Source organism: Melopsittacus undulatus, chromosome Z (assembly GCF_012275295.1).
Source record: "Melopsittacus undulatus isolate bMelUnd1 chromosome Z, bMelUnd1.mat.Z, whole genome shotgun sequence".
NCBI classification, from domain to species: Eukaryota; Metazoa; Chordata; class Aves; order Psittaciformes; family Psittaculidae; genus Melopsittacus; species Melopsittacus undulatus.
In genome coordinates this window covers 71,609,219-71,632,654 of record NC_047557.1, presented here as the reverse complement: position 1 = coordinate 71,632,654, position 23,436 = coordinate 71,609,219, and the positions used below count along the sequence as shown (strand labels likewise).

At 38.7% G+C, this 23,436-nt stretch overlaps 1 protein-coding gene across 1 annotated transcript in view; it reads right to left on the bottom strand.

Annotated features, from left to right (window-relative positions):
• The window catches only part of ST8SIA4 (ST8 alpha-N-acetyl-neuraminide alpha-2,8-sialyltransferase 4), a 50,732-nt gene extending 27,941 nt beyond the window's left edge, over positions 1-22,791 (bottom strand). The window contains exons 1-4 of the mRNA XM_005143441.3: positions 22,624-22,791; positions 18,861-18,992; positions 8,914-9,171; positions 1,062-1,355 (exon numbers count right to left, since the gene is read on the bottom strand). Coding sequence (XP_005143498.1) covers positions 1,062-1,355; positions 8,914-9,171; positions 18,861-18,992; positions 22,624-22,736 — 797 coding nt within the window. The 5' untranslated portion in view covers positions 22,737-22,791. The remainder of the gene's footprint in view (positions 1-1,061; positions 1,356-8,913; positions 9,172-18,860; positions 18,993-22,623) is intronic.
• Between the last annotated feature and the right edge of the window lie 645 nt (positions 22,792-23,436).

Sequence of the window (23,436 nt, the reverse complement as noted above, 5' to 3'; positions counted from 1 at the left end):
CTTGAAAATTCAACACATTCAAGGCCCATTAATAGCTGAAGTTTAACTGTGTAACAGAACAACTATCCAGTAACTATGGAAACTGAGCAACACAATAAAAAAATAAAGGATTTTTGAAGGATTTCCATGTCCAAAGGGAAGAGATTATTTTCTCCCTGTGCCAGAAGTGTACACATGAAGAATACAGCAGTTAATCTATCTGAGACACTGCAGAAGCAGAAAAGTCCCATTCAAAGTCCTATATTCAAAAGTCCTAACATTCTGAAGAACGACCTATTTCTAAGCTTCATTCTCATACTCTCACACTAGATTTTGGTATCCTTTTAAACATCCCTTCTGATCATACCTCTGCTGCTTTAACGGTACCAACTTTTTAGGCCAACATACAATCAGTAACTGGTATACAAGCCAGTACCAATATTTTACGGCATCTCCCAAAATCTCACAGGAAACATAGTTCAAGGTTAAAGCTGACTTTTTTTTTTTTTTTTTACAACTTGCTGCATTAATGTTTTCAGTCATTCTGATCATGTTTTTGAACTGCCCAAGCATCTGGCCAAATTCAAAAGGAGAAAGACTGCTACAAAATCCTAGACATTTTAGGAAGGGCATCATTATTTTTAGATTTGCCAGGCTTCATTATTTGCATGGTTGTAACCTTACCACTTATGCTATTTAAATTCTCCTTTTTATCTCCACAATCTTGCCCCCAAAAAACCTATGTAGCACTTTGACTGTCCCCTGACTCAGTAACTCACAAATATCCTCTGAATTCAGAATATTTTTTCATTAATTTATCACTATAATGATCATACATTTTTTATCCATAAAATTGAAAGTCAAAAGTTATTCTGCTAATGTTGTTTGCATTACAGCAGGCTAAATAGGTGGAATACACTTACTACTAAACAAACTTATTGTATCATAAATGCAATCTATTACAACAATAACAAAAATATAATCCTTTTAACATTTTACTTGAGATTTTTTTCTGCCAGCTAGGAATTTTAGTTGCGAGCATCATTGTTCCAAGGACAGACCAGTCTTTGCCAGACACTTACCCTCTGACAGCATGAATAAGTCTCAGTGATGGATAGGCAGTTCGCACTTTCAATTTATTCTTAAGGATTAATGCATTAACCCACTCCACGTGCTTCTCTCCACCTTTGACCATGAAAGCAGGAATCCAAAGGACACTCTCATTCAGCATGGATAGTCTATGCACAAATTTTTCTCTGTCACTCTCATTTCGAAAGCCTCCAAATGCTCTTTGCACAACTGATGGGTTCATGGTGATAAAATCAGATTTAGTTCCCACATCAGCAGCAAACTCCACCACAGGAGCTAGATTGCACCTGAATAGGAAGAAATTAATGGAAAAATGAAAATAAGCATGAAACGTTAACTCAGAAAAAAGCGTGCCTGAAAGCAAAGCTGAAAATGAACATGCAAGCCCATTTCAATTTAACATAACAAAAAAATTCCAGTGATTTTATTCACCATTATATCAGCATTTTATCCAACTTAGATACTCATTCAATACACTTTTTTAAAGCACTCAGTGTACATAATGCGGTGAGAAAAAAAAAAGAAAAAAAAGTTCTTTGTACATTTGAAAACCATGTCGTCATGCTTTCAAATGCATCAACGGCTTGAGTAGCACTTATGTACAAGAGCATATTTTCTAACACCTGATACCTTTCCTGAGGGTTTGTTTGTCATCATGTTACCAACAGCTCAAACTCTTAAAGGAAGCTGAGACAGCCAGTTAAGGTCTAATTTATATAGGTTAGGCATTGCCATTTTCTTTTTTCTTTGTTTTTACAATACAGTATTTAAATATGATTTTCAAATGAACTTTACTCCATGTTAAATGAGTGTTCAGTGTTTTGGTGTCTAGTTTTATCACTGCAGCTGATTGGATGTTTTGAAATTTATTATTTTCATTTAATTTAGAAATTATTTTTTGGAAAATATTAATATTTCCATTTTTCCTCAATGTCTCATTTTCAAATCTTGTTTAGTTTTGAAGTAGCTTTATGCTGTTTTCTAAACTTGAGAAAGAGATCTCATTAGGCCTTTGTTCAGCAGGTTTTTACTTCAGTTGTATAAATACATATATATGTATTCAAACAAAGACAGCATTCTCCATTAGTAGCACTGGGTACAGGTGACAAAATGCAATTAAGAAATTAACTGTGATTTCAGTGACTGGTGTGATCCAATTGAAACTAATCACCTTCAAAACATCCTCAGTGAAATAGCCTGTAGCTGGTATGCCCCAAATAGTACCCTGATAGAATATTTTCAAGCTATTCTGTTGAGGTGAAGGATTCTAAGAAGCAATGTCAGAAGTAGGTCCTTCAAAACATTTGCTGGTTATTATATACCTTATATAAGTAGTATTCTATTAGTTCTAATGCCTGCTTACCTTGAATATCATTACTGCCTAACCAGTAGTATACTTAATATCAAATACTGCACAACTTCAGTAAGTAATAAGCAATTCAAATGTGCTCAGTAACAATGGGTTTTTCTATGAATAGTTATTTAGTGTATCAGTCATATTTTTCAAACCTTACTGTCTCAAAATAGATACCTTATTATAATATTAGAGGTAGGCAAGGCATTTTGCTTTCCAAATGCTGAGCATCTAACCTTTGATTTTTTAAAAATTCAGTTATATAAATTGAATTAGCAGCAGTGCTGAAGATTGAAATAATGTAATAAATAAATCTGTGCTTTTGAAAGGCTGTTTCTGTTAGCAGTACACTAAGATTGTTATTTTAGTAGAACACGAATGCAAGACAAGCTCTACACAAGTTTTTAGCTCTTTAAAGAAAATAAACATTACTAAATTAGTTGTAGCTCACCAAGTTATAAAAATATTACCCTCATTAACCCCCTTCTCATTTTCTTAGTGATTACTTCCTTAAAGGAAGGATTTTAGTGCTCATTAAATGAGAATTGTATTTACTCCATAGCTATCCACAAAGTCAGAAAATATAAAACACCTGCTAAACTCCATTAATTAAAATCATCATATTCTTCAGCAGGGATTAAATGGAGCAGTTATGTCAGAAGCATTTCCATGTGAGTTCAAGAATTTATGTGCTCGTGATGAACTGTAACATTCTAAACTGCTAGTACCAAGTAATTTATATTTACAGATGAGTTCAAGAAAATTTTATAGAAAGGTATCATAAAATCACAGAATAGTTCCAATTAGAAGGGATCTTCAAAAGTCATCAACCCCCTGCAATGTGCATGGACACCTTCCACTACTAGAATTGGTCAGGTCCAACCTCACCTTGAATGTTTCCAATCATGGAGCATGTAACACCTCTCTAGGCAACGTTTCAGTATTTTACCACTCTCACAGTAAAAACCATCTTGCTTACATCAAGCCTGAATCTCCCCTCTTTTAGTTTAAAACCATTACCGCTTGTCCTATCACAACAGGCCCTTCTAAAAAGTTTGTCCTCAGTTTTTCAGAGCTAATAAAACTAGTTATTGTGTATTTGCATACAATCTTGAGTACTATATGTAAATATCTTTTGTTACCTCAGAGATTTTTACCTTAACCTCTAATACTTTTTTATGCTATGCCACAGTTTCATGCCGTTGTTGGAATTTTTATGTTTGCTAGCAGACATCAATGATCTCCTGTTAATTCTCAGGACCCTTTCAAGAAAGTGTCAGAGATACGCATAAACACATACTTATTTTCTTCTAAGTCAAACTAAGAAGTCTGTTAACTGAACAACTTTGAAATAAGAACTGCAATAGTGTTAGCTTGTTATATTCCCTAATTCTAGCTTATCAGTAGTAATGCACAGAACACCGAAGGTATTGACAACTAATGATGAGAAGCTTGCATCACAAACTTTACCTTTATGTGCCTATGTGCCTATCAAGCAGCAATTATACAATTTAGGTAATGAGTAAGTTTACAGGGCCACCTAATTTACATAGTATTTGTGTATAATCATGATACTGAAAGGTAAACGTATGTAAAAAACATTCACAGTAAAAATACAGAGGTTACCAAAACAAGCTTTCAGTGTGATAGCAGAAGATTTTCAACAAGAACATGCACTGCAAAGCTATCATTAAGAAGAGATCTGGGATGAAAGTGAAACAACACTATCTGTCTGAAGCATCACGTGGGTTTTGGGTATCTGTAGAATAATTGAGATCCTAAGATATACAGACTTAGTGATTGAAATTCTGCTTCTTCCACACCTCTCTGTTGTACATAATAATTACACTGGGATATATTAAGAAAAATTCGGGAGAAAAGAACCAGATTGCCAGCGGCTGGAGCTGCATGCCATAACAAAAGACTGAAGAATGGAGTAAGTGCTACTACACCACATTTACATCAAAGTAATCAACCCTGGGTTTGCTGTGACACCTTTATGGCCCAAACACACATCCATAACATGCTTTTATATACCAGAGCTTAACAAAGAAAATAATAAAATCATATCCACAAAAGTAAGCTCAAATGGTATGTCAGTTATTCCACAGAGATTCTTGGTTGAACTAGCTTGGTTATTAATAAAACTAATAAATTCCATGTATATGCATGCAAATGTCCAATACATAACATTCATGGACCATATACCAGTATTTTCATGTTCATTCTAAATAAAACCCATGAAAATTTGTTTGAGTTAAAGTGATAACTATTTCCATTTTATTTGACATTGAGAACATGTCAAATGTTCATACAGTAATAATACAAGAACTGGGCACGAATCTGTACACTTGCTAATCTTTTCACAATCTGTGCACTTGAGTTTATTGGTTGAAATAAATATTTAGAAACCACTCTAAAGCCCAAGCTGCACAAAACTGCTGCAGAAACATGCCTTGTTTCATTAATATCTCCTCCTTGTCCAAAGCCAAAAATATCCATTGCACAATAATAATTACATACACTCTGAGAAGCCAAAAAATTAAAATAAGATTGTTGCTGGAGAACATAATATTAAACTTTTCTGAAACATAAGGCATTACTTAAACTAATACTGGTAACACACATACTTTCTTGAATAGTCTGCAAGCTTTTATATTCAGGTTCATAACTAGATTCCTGTACGAATCAAAATTGTAACCTTGAATTCAAAGATTCTTGACATTTTAAGATCAAACTGCACCCAGTTCTTCAAATAAAGGTATGCATCAGCAAAGCACTGTATTAAATTTCACACACATCTACTGCTAAAAAGGGAGATTTACAAAAAAAACCCAGGCACAAACCTCCAATTTTCCCCTGCTGAATCTAATGATTAGTAAAATGTATGGATTCTCACATGTTCTGTATACCTTTTTGGCTCCTCATAAAACTACAGCTGTTTTTTTGAGCCTTCTAAACTTCTGTCCTTACATCTTCACCCACATCACCCACTTAAGAATCAACTTCTCTTTAAAGAAATTGCAGCAAAGTTGGAATTCTAAACTCTTATGGAAGATATCCATTACTGTGGTTTACCAGCATAAGTAGCACCAGGTGCTACCTAGTATCTGAGGAAAAGATTGACTTTGTAAGAAGATATCTCTATCAGCTTTCACTCCATGGTGAGGGGCCTGGAGTAGTGGTCATGCAAGGACCCTTCTAGCAGCTGAAGAAGAGGTGATGTGAGGCCAAAACCAGAAAATGTAGTCACAATAAGTCAGGCCTTCTCCAAGGTTCCCCTGAGGTGGAAGCCATCCATGTCTAACTTGACAGGAAACACCAAACAGCTAACACTGGTGCTCCCCTTTCCTCAGGCACCTTAATGGCTGTGCAAAAACATCTGAAGACAATGGCTTTCTTCTGCTTTCATTTAATGTTTCAGTGTAGTGTAATAATTTGTAGGAATAGAGTTGCCACAGTTGAGAGCTGAAAAAGGTCTAATGAGCTAGCCATGGTATACTGAAATGTCATTTTTAAGGAAATAATCATGCTTTAAAATAAGTCTTTTAAGACAACTTTGCTTTCAAGGTATCTGCAGGCTCCGCTGGCACAATGCTTGTGATCCAAGCAATGTGTATAAAATACTTGGACATAAAAGCTGAAACAAGTTACAGAAACAGAAGCTCCAGAATATAAGTACATTAATATCCTAAATCTTTTAACATTGACAAATTTATGCCTGTTTTTCCCTACCAGCTAAAGGAACAATAGGGAAGAAAGAAGCTACTACCACTCTTGGCTCATATATTACTATTAATAGAGAAACTGAAATTATTCCCTTTAAATGAGCAACCATGGCTCCATGATATGATTAGAAGATCTGACTTTCCTGCTTCCTGAACAGGTATCCTGTCTTCTGCTCATATCACAATTGCTTTTCCGCAAAACCAAGACATCAAAGAGGAAGTCAGATTATCTTCCTCTTTGCACAGGATAAATCAACAAATTTATTTATTAACAAGGGGACAGAAAACAGTGGCACAAGGATGGCTGAAGAAGAATTGCACTGTTTTACTTGTAAAATTTCCTGACAGAATTGTATGTTGGCTTGCAGGCATATTTACTGACTCTAGTTTAGGTGCCTATTTTTAAACATTTTTCATAATAGGTGTATTCTAATTATCCAGCGTCTATACTTGATCAATGTTCTTTGAGAGACATTGTTATATAGAAGGCACTGAATAGGCATGAACGTATAAAAGGTAGATAGACAGTTACCAGAGCTTTGGATTAGTTTCAAAGACATTGACAGATACAAGCAAACAAATGACTTTAAGTACTTGGTAGTGACAATCTTCTTTACCCTTAATAACGCATTTACCCTGTGTCTTTATCAGTTATTGCTAACATCTTTATACCACATTTACCGGAGCATTAAGATTCACGATAGTCTATTGTACTGTAATGCACATACTGCTGGATGCCTGTTGTGTCCTCTTCACTTTCTCAGATGTTCACTATCAGTATTCTCACTAAATTAATGGTATTGTTGGTGTCAGAACTAACATTAGAACTACTACTTTAAGAAACAACTCTCTCAAAACCACACTCTTTGTTTCAGATCTCAAAAAGAACATACAGTACTATTAAAATCAACTGTATGATATATTTAACCAAAACAGTATGACATACTTGTCACAGCACATAGGCATAATGCACTTGGCACCAGGAGATGCTGCAAAGATATTGCTCACCTAATTGCATGCAGTACATACAGCAAATGCTTTTCAGAACAGCATCAGGTGGTGAGTAGAATAAGTGCATTTTACTTGTAGAGAAATCAGCTGAAAGCAGAGGGTAACAGAGTATCATGGTACATTTTGATACCATAATTCTAATATCATACAGTTTAACTTATGAGATAATCTGTGAATTTCTAAAATGTTTTAACTTTGATTTGTGAACCCAAAAATGTCACTGTATTAAAATTCTCTACGAGCCACAGTGTCAAGAACTCTGTTCCTTACCTGACCAAGTTTATTACCCACAGTATCATCAGCCTGATCATTGCACTAGTCACACCAAATACAAGATGTTCCTCCAGTCTAAATAACTAAGCAGCAACAATAACTTCCTGATGTTCCTATTAAGCTTTACCATTCTTTTATTCATACATGAATCTTTAAGGATACCTTTACTCCACACGGCTTTAGTTAAAATCCCCTATCAGATATCATCACCTAGCTTCATGGCTAGTTAAAATATAAGGAACAGCATGGAGATGGCTTCAAAGAAATTCACCACATGACTTAAGTAAAAAACATGCTGCTTGCCTTTTGAAAGAAAATTTCATCTGAAAAACCTAGTATCTAAATTTTTCTATAGTCCTGTTAAATGAATCACATTTAATCTCTGAAAGGGTATAAACAATGTCATAGGCTAAATGTGGTTTAAAAATGTGGTATGCATTTTGGGATTTCTTCTGCAATAAAGATGCTAATTTTAAAGACTAGTGGTACAAGCAAAACAAGTAAGGAAAATGAAAGAGTGGTGTGTTACTGTTTCAGTTGCCACTTGCTAGTACACTTTTCAAATAAAATGCAACTTTTATGAGTATATTCTGTTTTGATTTATGTACTGAAAAACTATTATTTTTTTTTCCATAGCCTTTTTATAGCTCTTTTGCAACCATTCTCCTTCAACATGAGAAAAGGAAAAGCAAATTACTTGCAATAACAACTATTTCTAAACTGTTTTCTGTCACTGCCCCTCTGTTTTCTGCTCTTTCACCCTTACTCAAACCAAACCAATCAAAACTTCTGCTTCAAAAGCAAAAGAACCCATCTTTTGCCCACCTTTCTCTATATAAATATAATGCCAGGCTGTCAAATAAGGCCAGGCATTCCTCCTTATTTCCTATTAACATGTGAAATCCAAAGGTATTCTATTGTGTGTGTTTGAAGAATGAATTAACAAGTGAAGTATAATTTTTTTCCCAAACTGCAGGGATACATTTTTAGAGCAATATGAAAGGATTTAGATGTGTGACTTCCAATTACCTGAATGGCAGCCATCTGCTTCAACATCAACAGATCACACTGAAATTTTACCCCATGCTGCACCTAAGTAATGTAGTAATGCAGTAATTTACAACAGGCCATCTTTATCAGTCAAGAGCTAAGAAAGAGTATTTTTTAAAGATAAAACATTTCGCATTTGTTCTACTAAGGCCTTAATAAGAATATTATTTATTTTGTCTGGAATAAAACAAACAAACAGCAAAAATACTAGCACAAACCTCTCTCCTCTGGTGCCTGTTATTTTCACTGTAAAAATGATCCTCTTGTCAACACTACGAGCACGTATTTAAATTTGCAGAATCACACAGTAAAGAATATCATATCAGATTAGTTTCAAATACTGCCTGAAATCTGAAATTAAAACACTTCTCCCAGCTGTTCTCCAATGAACATAGCAAGCTGTACCTTCAACAGCAGATGAAAACTCACCTTATTACAAAGTCATGGCTATCAATCTCTTTTCCACATCCACTATCCAGAAGGATACCAGAATTCCCAACAACAGCACAGGTTTTAAATCGGCGATTCTTCATTGGGGAAACTTCAGGGAGAAGGCTGTGCAAATCCTGAGAAATGTTAAGGGTGCGACGTCTGTCCAGTACATAATGGATTACATCTCCTGGCTTGAAACTGCTTTTGACCACTGATACATCTCTTTCAGCATCCAAGAATCGAAGAATGTTCTTTCTGTGTTGATTGAAAAATGCAGAGATAAAACACAGCGCTCACTGCCCATGTGGAGTCTATCTATTAAGTAATACTATTAAGTAATACAGACAGTACAGTGCATATAAGGTAAAGCAGAGGGCAGAGAGTGTCAGACAGACTAAGGAGTAATTTCTCGTGCTCTAGGATGGAGTTAGAGCCAAGCTTTAGGACAGAGCTGAAATCTTTGTTATACAATGACATATAAATACTACAGTGATAGAGCTTAATGACCTTCTATAAAGGCACTGAGAGACCAAGGGAAGACAATTTTGGAAATTGGAAGGCATACTATTTTTGAGTATTCTCCAAAACTTTGGAATAAACACATGTTTGAAATAAAATCAGAAACATAGTTAAATATATGAGGTATTCATGATTTAAGAAATAAATGCTTCACTACCATCTCATCTCTCAGAAATCATCTTGGTTTAGGAATACCCATGTTTTCTTATAGATTCTTATTTTACCATAAGAAAACATATTCAGTTTAGTGTAAACTTGATCCTAATTAACTGAAGTTCAGCCAAAGTTATCCTAATTAACTTGAAATACAAACACCCACAGTCTTTTGTACCAATTTCAGCAAGATTAACTTAAAAATATACTGCAAATTAAACTAATGCAGCTCAAGGTCTAGTCAAGCTGTTAGTTGAACTCAGAAACACAAACTCCATCACTGCTTTAATGATCAGGTTAGCACATCTTTTATCTTTCTTCTCTGCAATTAATTAACTATTAGTTGGGTTCAGACAAGATGAAGGCTTAACAGCCTAGGTCAAGAGAACTACAGTAATGAAACAGTTGTATACTATCAGTACACAGCAAGTAACAGATGAAGAATGTCTACTTAAATGTCAACAGAAAAAGTCACAGTAATTGTACGGGGGCGGGGGACTAGAGGGTGGGGCGGGGGTATGGTTCTAAAAAACCACACACACTAAATTGAAAAAAGACACTTTTAATGACTGCAACTATATAATGACTGATACACTTGCACTGGTCATGTTGAGCAGTTTTCAGTACACACCTATCCTTGCTGTAAAAAGCTGAAAAGTAGTACATGTCAGAGTTGCAGAAGCCACTGCTAGATCAGGGATACAAATAAACTAAACCTTACAAACTGGTGCTAACCCCTGCTCTGCAAAGCATGTTTGTTTATGAAGACACATAAAGATCACATGTGAACTGAAATACATACTGATGCAGAATACACTTAAGGAAGAGATACGGAGTGCTGAGCTGGGGCAGGGTTCACTACCTGTTAATTCAAATAGGAACTTCAGCTTCTGCAACTCTAACAAGACAAGCAGAAAAACAAGAACTTTGTATTTTTTCACAGCTGTCAGCAGGTGAGGTGGAATTTAAACCGGAACAAATATTTCGTTTAGTAAGAGAGTGCTATTTTTATGTAATAAGCTTCTAGAGCAGAAGTTCCTTAGAGAACATGAAAACAGGAAAAGGTAACTAGAGATGTCACTAGCAGTTGCAACACTGACTCAGAGACATAAAGGGGAAATAATCCCTCACAAGTAAAAAAGGATGAACTATTGGAACACTATCCTCATCAACCAACTCTTGTGTCATTGCCTCAAGAGGAAAGAGTATGTCTGAACCTTGCAACCAGTGATACAAAATACCCTGAAACTGATCTTATAAGCCACAGAGGAAGTGAAACATGATAAAAATATTTTTAAGTGCTTCCTCGTGTTTACTAAACTTTGACAAAAAAAATAAAAAGAGCAAAAGAAAGAAGAGGCTGTCTGGGCCTGTCTGTTACACCTGTCATGTATGAATGAAGCTGCTTCAGACCAAAGTCAGCTTGTGCTGAAGCATAAGAAGGACCCAGAAAAATTGAGAAGGATAAACAGTCTTAAAATCCTGAGCATCTAAAGCTTTTGGTAAGACCAGGCAAAAGGCAGATGAAGACTTCACTTCAACCTATAAGTTGAAAGTCTCTCCATGGGTTTGTGTTAAGCTTCATTTTGTGGACAATCTACAAGAGATACAGAAATTAATACAAAATGGGTGTCGTGGTTTAAACTAAATCTGCACAGTTCCCCATTTGTTTCCCCTCCCCCCCTCACCTTCCCACTCCCGGAGGGATGGGAAGGAGAGCCGGAGGAAAACAACTCCCACGGATTGAGGTAAAATCAGTCCAGCAATCAAGGTATAACAGAAATAACTACCGGTACCAATAACAAATCAATGTTAGAGACGACAAACAGGGAGAGAGAATACGATACCACCTGCTGCCACGAGGCCAGCCTGGAAGAGAGAGAGCTCCCACCCCCCCTCCTGGCCAGCTTCCAGTTCCCTCTGCGAGCCCAGCACAGAGGAGCGAGCTAACCCCTCCCCTCCTGGCCAGCTTCCAGTCCCCTCCCCGAGCAGGACGTGCTGTGGTATGGAATACCTCCCCGACTAGCCCAGACCAGGCGCCATATCTCTCCCTCCTCCCTGGCAGAGCATGAGCTACTGCTGAACCCATGACAATGGGAAAGAGCAAGAAAAAAGGAATTGGCCAATCTAGAAGTATTACAAAATACTAAAATGATTCATTACCTAAGAACATAGCTATAAGAGCTGTGACAGTTAAGGACAAGATGAAGGCATGTAAAGTTTTCAATAGCATCAGCTGAATATCCGGACTCACTTCACATGCACTCTGACATGAGAAGGGGTGACCACAAATGAAACTCAAAAAACCAAAGAAACCGTGAAATACACAGAATCCTTGGGCTTTGCATAAAAGAAGTCACATGTGATCACCAGAAGATTTACTTTAATAATCTGAAGCACCCATTCCTGATACATAGAATGAATGATCCTAATACTGTTTCTGTTAGCAAACAAATAGCAACATTTGTGCATGAATAGAGTATCTTGTGTATTATTTTAAAACATAAGAGGAAGGCAGTGAAGTTATGCAAACAGTGCCAAGCAAATAAAAGCACCTTGGCTTCCACTATTAATTTGGTTACAGTAAAAGCTTAATTATTTATGTGCTCACACATGCTCATATAAGTCCTCCAGAGTTTCAAGTGGATCTGAATTAATTAGCCACTTATTTCACAGAGCTGAAATTTCCAGATGTCTAAGGAACTTATTTTTCAATAAAATATTGAGATGGGCAAAAGTCACTGAGTCTTAGTTTAGTACTTCTCATCTATTTTCTTACCTAAGTTTTCAGTAGTGCATTCAATTAAATGTATGCACAGGTATTACAGTACACATAAAAATCCTTGTATAAGAGATGCAAAATAATTCTGACATGAAAATATTTTGATTAATTTGACTGTATCCAGATATCTTTTAATACTGAAAAATATACAATTAAAAATGCAGACTTCATGTTATTGTTTTAAGCTCCTCTGTGCTACTGACTCATCTGTACCATGGGGATAGTAGTACTTCCCTTTTTCATTTAAGTGCTGTGACAAAAAAAAATACCAAGGGATATGACAAAAACTGAAAGTACATACATGAGTGTCTCAGTCAGTCTCGATGCTGGCTAATAATAAGAACTTGCTTAAACCTCTGTTCTGTCCCACAAGGAGCATTGGAAATAGCACAACAAGGTTATTCTGATTAAACGGACCTGCCAAAATAATTTAAAATAAGTGCTAACCCACATCCAGCTGCATATGAAATTCAAAAGTAAGCTGTGTTAGAAGAAGAAAAATCTAGCATGATTTTTAATAAACCCTGAAGCAGAGGTGTTCTGCAACCTTAAGCTAAAATGTGTAAAGAAGTTGTTTTCTTTGAACTGGTCTTCAAGCTTTGTTTTGACAAATAAAACTGTATTAAGGGTGTTGCCTGAACCCCCTGTGGGCAGGAGAGGCAGATGTGGCTCCCCCAGGCAAATGTGTGCAACATGTTTATGTGACTCACAGAAACACGGTGTCACTATCTGTGGTTGATCTAAGGTTCTGCTTTTGTAACCAAAAACAGATGTTCATAATATTTAAATACCAACTACAACTCCCAGTTATCTGATAAAGTACATGTAACAGACAGCATTGAAAATGCTCTGAAAGCTTTCCAAATGCTGTAAATACACATTGCTCTGGGGTAACACGGTGACATTCTTTTGTTTATGTGAATTTTCCTGGGTTTATTTTGTACTGTAGTCTTTGCACTACACAACTATTATACAAGGCTAAACTCTCTCTCACCTGCCTCACATGTGTGGATTAAGGAACAAAACTAAATCACTTAAATATTTAACATTACAAATGAATGTATTATTTTTATATATTGTCAAGAACACTGAAATATGATCTTCAACACTTTCCCTGAGAAAATAATTTGTTTTGAATAAGACAATGCCACATATCCTCACTGCTGGAGCATCTGGACTTCAATGGACCCCAACCATGAGGGGGACACCCCTCAAGTACATCCACAGTACCCAAGAGAGCTGGGCTAGCTTGGAAGCAACCATGTTATGGAAACAGAGATGGACTAAGTGATTACCCAGCCCACACTTTGCCCCCACTGAGTATGTGCCTTTATCTATATACACAGGCCAGGTTGGAAGGGGCTTTGAGCAATCTGGTATAGCATGTGTCCCTGCTCATGGCAGGGGGCTGGAAATGGATGAGCTTTAAGGTCCCTTGCAACCCAAACCATTCTATGATTCTACAGTATATCAACCCCAGCCTATGTCTATCTAACATATTCCTAACAACTTCCTGTGGTGGGGACTCAGCAAACTCCCCATGAAGTCTGTGTCAATGCTTCCCAAACCAGCGGCACAATGTTGCTCATGCTAGCTCTGGTCTTTCCCACAGCAAATGGAATAAAGCCTTATAACTTGCCTTTGGAGGACAGACTATTCCTTACTCTTGGCAGTATCCTTCATTTACCTGATGCTAAGAAGCCATCCATTTTTCAGTTTTTCTTTACTGGACAAGTCGTGTGCTGTAGATGTCTACCCCTCTTGTTGCTCTCCTGCAGACTTCGACTGATTCACATAGGTCTTTAAGCAATTTGACTTTTTAACCCTAGGAAGTCTAGATACTGCTTTGCACTCCCCATCTGGAAGCTCTCATCCTTTAAATCACCAAGAACTACAACCTAGGTAAGGCATACCTTTAGCCAGCTGAATCAGTTTAATTAAAAAAAACCCAAAAGAACAAACTGTTTGGTAACACAAGGTCACAGCCTGCCCTTGAAGATGGCTGCCTTTAATCTGACTGAAAGGGAGTTTTAAGAACACCCCTTCAAGGGAAGCAGTATAAGAATCATAAAATAGTTTGGGTCCGAAGGGGACTTAAAAGGTAATCTAGTCCAACCCGCAATTTGGATTGGTTAAAAAAAATGCCTAACTTCAGCTAACTGTGGAAAAGTTCCTGGCATTCCCTAGGCCAGAGAGGACCCCACAAACATAAGTTCCAGTTCTAGCCCTCTTCATGCCCTTTAGGGCATCCTATTCTCCCTTGACCACAAAGGTCACTAGGCTGAAGCAACTACTAGCACAAAACTTCAGTGGGGATGCAAAATGAAAAGAGGGCTTTTAAACTGAGCATGACTCAACTACTGCTTACCATATGAAGGCCAGCCATATGTCACCTTTTCATAAAGTTAAGCAATTCAGAGTCAAAGGAAAGGCTCAAAAGTGTTAATTACTCCAACTTGCAGTGAGCACTGACCTTTCAGTTGAGGAAAGGGTCTAAAGAGGCAAAAACCCTTTAAGGTTTACTGTAACTAACAATAAGAAAGGCCCAGTCTGCATGTCTCAAAGACAAAGAAGCCCTGAAGAAAACAGTGCAAATAGCCCCAAACTGTTATTTCAAAAGCTTCACAGCAATTGTACTGCTCCAATGCCACTTCAGTATTTACTGCTTACACTTCAGGGAGTTATCATAGCTGGTTTATATTAACTTGAAAGATAAACAGTGATAATAATCTGAACCTTTCTAAGAAGGAAGTTGCACTTTTCTCTGATGCTGTTAACATCTTAGGAGTTCCCATCCTTTTCTGACAGGAAATTTCCACTCACTTGAGTTCTCTGTTACACTGCAAAGTGATTAAATGCATCCTCAACATCTTTTTTTTCTTTTTTGCCTTTCCCTGCAACTCAAAACCTTCACCTGCTTCTTCCAACATAAATGCCTACATTAAATCAAAAATAAGGCAAAGAAGAAAGTCACATACTGAAAAGTCACAGATGTGCTGGCATCAGTCCTGTGTGAAAGACATCCTCAGACAGATTTGTAATATCTCAGCTAAATGTCTCATTTCTGAGAGTACAGCCTTAAATACAACTGAAATTTCCTGATTTCCATAACTGCAAAACCTTCACATTGCTACAGCAAGTAGGAAGGACTTAAGACACAAAACCTTGCAGGTAGCAGATTCTCTCTCCTTTTCATGACTGAAATCTTTCAGACAGAAAGGGAGCCAAACAAGCAGTCTTGTGTCTTCCCTCAGGCACAGGCATTACTAAGTTTTCTTTAAAGTTGTTGTCAAGCAGAATGTAACATCAGTTAGAAAAATTACAAGACAAATCATGATTGGCAAGGCAGCAAATTTGTTACAGTCTCAAGTAATTAATAATACCTGTAATTTCCACCTGAATTACAGAAATTCTAGCTCTCTCTTCTAAAGCCTGCTTAACATCCCTAAGAGCCTGCTGCCCTCTCAAAATCGCTGGTATATTCCACAGGCTGACACTAATGGCTTCAAAGTCACAAAGAACATCTTGTGACCGATGAAAGCTTTTCATCCCCTCCAAGGGATTCTAATGAATCATATAATCATACAATAGTTAGGGTTGAAAAGGACCTTAAGATCATCTAGATCCAACCTCCCTGCCATGAAGGAGCTTTTCCACTCATTGACTCCTGCCTGAGCCTGGTCTCATCAAGAATTCATATGACTTTTGAGGCTGACAGACTGGTCAATAGCCTGAACAAAATTAAGATGTCCAGAGATGATGCCCATGGTCAACAAAGCAAATAGCAAAGCATAATATTCCAGCTGCCAGCCAAGGAGGTACAGCCATAACAGTGATCAACAGCCCTTACACAAAGCAAAACTATCAAATATCTTCTATGTTTTAAAATTGCTAATGTGGCTGTCAAACTGGCATAAGACTCAAAACCAGCTGCCATTTACACCATTTATTATAACTTTTATGAAATGTCTTTATGCTGTACACTAATGGTTTCACGAATTACTTCTCCACTGCTAAGAACCAATACCTTTTTATACATTATTCAACAGGCACTAGTTTTTTTTTTCACTCTTACTGTTATTTGCTGTTGTCAACCTTACACCACAAGAACATCACTGTTCACATTTACAGTTGCAATAATAGAGTATAAATCATCTTCACAGTCTACGCAGTGCATGTAATGTACTTTGGAGAGCTGAACAGTTAGTTTAACTATGAGAACACTCTAAGACATTGCTAGACACAATGGAAGTTAGTCCTGATGATACGTCTGTAAGTGTAAAAATATTTACAGCTAAGATGCTTCTTACTGCTGTGACAAGGAAGAAAGGTGTATAGCAAACTGCCTGTAAAACTGAAAGAATTCATCGATTAGTCGACACCAGAGTGCAACAATTATCATAGGGGACTACTTTCTCAGGTAAGAGCATGCCAAACTTCCATTCCTCACTGCTGAGTGCCATAACTGAGTATGATATGCGCACTAGCAAAAAGGATTTCTGGAAAGAATAGTACTCTCTGGTAGCAGTGATTCATTTCACATAGTTCATGTAAAATTCTGGCCCAAAGTCACATAATCTAAAAGCTTTTACTGGTTCAGCAAAAACATCTGCTCTCTGCCCCAGTGTTCATGATGGTATAACCATTTCAGCTCAAAACACGACTAGCAACGTGGACATCTAAATAACCTCAGCAATATGCTATCTACTGTACAGAAAAATCATTATGCTGATAAAGTGAAAGCTTGACTGCTTAACCAGTGTACAAGATATATGTTTTATTTCATTGTTCTAGAGACAAAAAAAAAAATCAAAACAACCTTCACTGTACAATTCTGAAAAAATACAACATATTCACATCATTTGTTTGAGAACATGTTAGTGATTTATAAAATTAAAAAACTTTCCCCAATCCAACAGTAAGGAAAAAAAATAGTTTTGAAGCTCATCATTTTAGTAGATTGAGATTATACACATGTTGTAACAGGCTTAAAAAAATCTAAAGCATTCTCTACTGGTTTGCCTCTTTGTCTGAATGATGTATTTTGCTTTTGGAGCAGGTGAAAAATGAACAAAGCCCGAGCTTAATTTTCTCTCAATTATAATCAAAAAGTAATTGCAATATTTTTATTCTTTTGATGTTTGGCTTGAGTAGAATTATGAATTGTCATGATTCTGAAATATGACACTTCATTTTTCAACGAAATGACTGAAGAGGGTTATCTGTCTAAACCTATAGTCACTCAATGAATTCCAAATCAATTTACTTCACAAGTAAATTCACAGCATGCTATTTTCTCCTACTTGTCAGAACTATAACCTATGATCTGGAATATCAGTGGTTTTATTCTGAACCTACTCTATATTTCTATAACTTAAACTGGCAGTTAAGTGCATACAATTTTTGAAAACTGTTACTGATACAGAAAATCTGCTTATCTTTCCTGGAGTGCCTTGGAGGAGAACTTAGCCTTTATGGAACAACCATACACTGGTCAAACAGGCTACACCAGAAGGGACGGTCCTGGAAGAAACACCATTCCTGAGCTGCATTTTAGGGCAACCACCAAGCATTGACCAGTAGGAAACCCAGGTGTCTGGGGAGCAGCCACGTGCCTGATTTCTGCTAAAAATATGTATTTTCTATTGTTTTTCACAGAATGTGATGTTCCTGGCTCTTCACACTGCCAACCCATGCTCCATAAATTTCTCTTCCTGGCCATCTTCCCAAATAAGACAGGTAAAATATAATTACAATAAAAAACACTGGAAGCTGCTGCTTCTCAGGCCCCAAGGTGAGTAGACACACTGTGACTACTAAGACACGCCAGAACTCACATTAACTCTGCTATTGTTCCTTCCTGTCTCAGCATTACCTTAAGGCTCTTTTCACCCTCTCAAAATTTAGAAAAAAAAAACCTGCATAAGATACTGCCACTGTCAACATAAGAACTTATGACTTGGGCCAGCCACAGACAGGGTTGGATTTGCAGCACCTGATATCCTAGCTCTTGACTCCTTAAGCTCCCTTTGTAGCTGAGGGAGAAAAATTGGCATGTTCAGGGTACTTACATCTGTTCTATTGCAGACCTTTAGGATGAGAGGAAATCATGTCCCAAAAGTGCCAGTTTCTCCCCTCAGACTGCAGGAGTGTTCTAGAGAGTTCTAGAGAAATGTTCTCTCTTGTTCTCTCAATGTTCTCTTGAGGCAAAGTTCTCTCAAACGTGGACATGTATCATACAGATATTGACTGCAAGGGTCTGATTGACACAGCCAGATAAAAACATCTTATTTATTCTTATGAAGGATGGCTTGACTTTGGAATTTAATGTAGTTTATTTGCATTTAACACTGAACTCTGTATACAGTTACAAAACATCTACCTGCAACCATAAATCAAACTACTGTTTTCCAGACCACAGAAATTACAAGCATTATGAAATGAATTACAGATAATATGAAATGAACTGCTTTTTATCTAGAACACTCACCTTATTTCCATGACCAAAGAAGAATTGATTTTCCAGCCTTCTACAGCATGGTGGAAGATTGAGGATCCACTCTTTCGAATTGTCTTATCAGAGCTATTGATCATTGATCTACTCAAACTCAATTCACCATCTCTGCAGTGAAATATAGAAAAGATAGAATTACATAAAGGCTAACTCTGGTTTTAAGAAAGTTATGTCACAAGCACCAGTGATACATGTATTTATTCACAACAAAAAGAAAGAATTGTCTCTGTGTTTGGCAAAGCAAATAAACTATACCTCTGAGAAGTATATGGGATATCTGTAACTAATACTTGAATATGCAATTTAAGAGCTTACTTATAATGAAATAGGTGTGACAATAAATTCCAAATTGTGATGTGTGACCCAAACTTTACTATGTTTGTGAGACATATTCTGAACTTCCATATTCCAGTACTAAACTACGAATTAAGTGTTAACTTTCAAGCCTTTGACCAGCAATTGTTCACATTCTATAATGATGGCCTAATAGAATTCCTTTCCCTCCTATTGATACTAAGAGACTTTCATGCACAGAAATTTGGAGTTTAGTGATTGCAAATGCCCTGTAACTAATAAACTAACATTCTACACCTCATCAAAAAGAAGCCAGCGTTACTAGCAAAGCACTCCCTCCCTCACCCTCTTTACACCAGCACTCTGAAGATCGGCATTGCGCAGACTAGTAGGTAAGACTGCCACCTACCGAAAAGCTTACAACTTCAGGAAACCGTAGGCACAAGATCTGTATGTAAATTACCTAAATCACTAACTTGAGGATATGGTAGATGCTGCACAAGCCCCTGAAAAAAAAAAAAAAAAAAAAAACAAAAACCAGAATGTAGTCGATGCTTTTTGCTATTTTAAAGTGGTTTTTCCCTTAAGAAAATTGAATAACGCTTGTAAGTATATTTATTACTTATATTTTCCAGTATAGAGTTTACACATCTAAAAGTAGATTACCTAAATACTTCCAGGCAAAGTAGTCGGTCTAGAAGCACTACAGAGATGTCTGCATTTTCTGTTGTGTTAAACAAGATCCAGTAAGTACTTGAACAGTAACACAGTTGACAAAACTTGACAACACATGTTGCCAACACCTAAAGAACCTCAGCCTTTGAAATATGGTTGTTTTCCATAGTCACAATTTAAATCTGCAGTGACCTACAGAATATGCAGTAAAACCACACTAAATTATGTGGTCAGGAAGTAAAAGGAGTTCCTAGGCACTTTGAGTTAAAGTTCTACAATGAACACAAAGGTGTTCACTTACATGATTCTTTCCCTTTTATTGGTATTGTTGTATTTAATATTCACCTAGGGTAATATTAAATAAACTAACAGGAAAAAAAAAGCTAAATTTACTGCTGAAAATACTTCATTGTGTAAACAACTGTGAAATAAATTTGGGCTACTTTGTATCTTCTAGGATCACTGCAAATCCTCTCTGATGTAAAGGAAAGACTGACAAAGTGTGACAGCAACTTGTGGCTGACAAGTATCAACCTTCACTGAGAATTACATCGCCTCAGTGACCAATCAGACAGTAAGACCCTATCTTCTCATAAAGGCAGTTCATTAAATACAAATAACTGTTTTCAAGCATATTCCATATCAGCAGCAGATTACAAGCATTCCACACAGTAAGCATGTTTCACTACTTAACTTTTAAAGGGACATTACTATCTAGAAGAGCATGCTTTCAGAATTACTGTCCTAGCACATTTGCTATGAGAACACAGCACATACTTTGGAATTGCATATTGTCCATTTTTGAACATCTGGGATTCACCTGGGATTAGTGTCACTAATAATAACCACCTCACACATTCACAGTTCTACATTACTGGTACTTCTGGAAGTAAAAAAAATCCCACAGAAAACTGACTTTGCTTGCTCATGTGGCCAGTCAAAAATAACCACATGGCATGACCCCTTCCCCCAGGAGAAAGGCAAGTGTAACATCTACAGTAGCAACAGACACTAGTAATGCACTTGGGGGTCTTTTTCCTACTTCATTCAGTAATGGATGGGATGAGAAGCTGGGAAAAGAAACTATATTCCAGTATCTTTAGCCAAAGCATGAGACTGTACAAGAAGTCTCACTGATACCAACGTAGAAATATCAGTAAATGACCTGGCAGAAGTACATTACAGCTATGTTTCAAAGTGTTAAGGATATACATATTTATAACTAAATACATTTATTTTCTTTCCTTTAATATTAAACCATTAGTTCATTTTGGCACCTATTAGATCATGCAAAACAACGTATTGCAAACTGAAGAGGGCTTTTCTGTTTCTGCAAATATATATGGGTTCTACCTAGTGACTAATTTCTGAAGCATTTTAGTAGCTACCTCTAAAAGGAATACATATAAAGATATATGGGTATCTTTGATGCTGAATCTCCCTTACACACTTACTTCCACATGCATTTTTGCACACCTATGACCCCAAATCTTAGGTACATCTTGTAAGCGTGCTAATACCACAGCATCACGGCAGGAACTGGGCTTACAATCAGGCTGAGCAAGGAGTTAGCAGCAAGTTCTGAACATATTTTAGCGCCAAGTGAAGCAAACATCATATCATTAACAACGCAGACAGATAGGCGAGGTCAGCCCCTGCTCCGGGGAGGTGCCAGGGCCACTGCCACACAGCTGTCTCCAGTTGTGGCCTGCTGCCCACACCCTGCTCCGGCAAGGGCTGGGGAAAAGGGATGCACTTTCTGCCTTTAATACTGGGAACCGCAGTGCACGAAGTAGGTTGTTACTGTCCCAGCTTTCTTCAGGCCCGTACACACACAGCCTCCTTATGCCTCCTCTTCAAATCAAGGCACGGGCTTACACCAGGGACGAATCTCCCTCAGTCAGTGTGCACAAGCAAACAAAGTGTGAACCCCTTCCCCGCGTTTGCTGAATTCACCAAGTCACCGCGGAATTTATGCATCCCTTCTGTGAAAACGAAAGAAAATTACACCACTCCAAGGGGAAACAGGCTCGGTTGTAAACACAGCATCTTCACAGGGCAGCTGGAAGTTGGGAGAAAACTGGGGAATACAGGCAAGCACGTACACAAACATAACCTGCAACACAGATAGCTGAGATGCAAACAAAAACATGGAAAAGGATTTTTCACCTTTTATTTTCAATCGAAGACAGGTAGGAGAGTGAAAATATGTACCAGGGTCTCGGCGACAGACCAAGAGTTTCCATCGGAGGGGCCTCGGGAACTAAAGGGGGTGTCCCGCAAACATCCCCAAGGAGCAACTAAGTTAAGCACAGCTCCCAGGAAAACTTTAAGGACAGAGAGGCAGGAGCACCTAGAGCTGCCAGCGGCCGCGCACCTCGGCACGCGGGTCTCCAAAGGCTCCCAAAGCAGGAAACAAGGCACAACGAGCTCCGGCAGCCGCCACCGCTGCTCCAGCCGGCCTGGTCCTCCGAGACCAGCCTCGGCCAGGTGAATTCCACGGTTCTATTACCGGGGCTGGGGGAGAGCTGCACCAGGCATCCCCCGCCCGTCCCCTTCACCTCCAGCCACTGTTCTCCGACACCTCAACTCGCTCGTAACCCGTTCTGCAGTGGTACCCCGTCCCGCACAACACCCTCTCCCCCCATACCTTCCCCCAGCCCGACCTGTGACCAGCCACGGACGGAGGAACCTGAAGAGACCCCCGTGGGGCCTCAAACAGCGGTACCGACCCCCGGGGAGCCCACCCAGCTCGGCACCCCATAATTACCCGGTCAGATGTGCCTCCTGACGCTCCTCGGTTCGCGCTATTTCTTTTGTCTTATAAAAGATGAGGAGGAGACTTATCGTGCACACAGTCCACCTCTTCCTGACTGAACGCATGTCTTCTGCGAAACGCGGCGGTCCCCCTCCCCCTTTTCCTTTGTTTGTCAGGGGTGTGCGGAAAAACAACTCCACACGCGGCAAGGATCGCTGAAAACACAGTAATATTGCTTTTCCTCTTGACTCTTTTTTTTTTTTCTTAGAAACTATTAAAGAAAATAAAAATAAACCCCAAGGCGGGCGCGGGCGCTTGGGGTTGTTCGCCAGCTAAGTTTGTCTGTCCTTCACCCTGCTCTCCCCTGATCAAGCAGCCGGGCTTGCAGGCGGAGGCTCGCTGTCTTCGGCCGGGGGTACGGGTGCGTCGTGCCTTTGCCAAGACGCGCTCCTCCCTCTCCCGCCGCCGCTAACGCTGCTGCTGCCGTTGCTGCCTATACCGCTGCCGCCCCGGCTCCGCTGCGACCCCCTCGCGACCGCGCCGGCGGCCCGGGGCCGACGCTGGCACCGCCCTTCCCACGGCGGGGCGGTGGCGGCCGGAGCGCGGCCAATGGGCGCCGCGCTGGGCGGGTTCCCGGCGCTGGGCACCGGCAGCGTCCACGGGCGGTGCCGGATCGGAGCCAAGGTTGACCCGGGGCTGGAGTTCTCGTCCTGTGGAGTCCCCGCTGTGTTTGGAGAGGGGCCGCTTGGGGCACCTTGTACTGCGTCGTCTGCTGAGCGTCGGAAAGTTTGATGAGGGAGCGGCTCTGCCGGTACCACTAAAGGA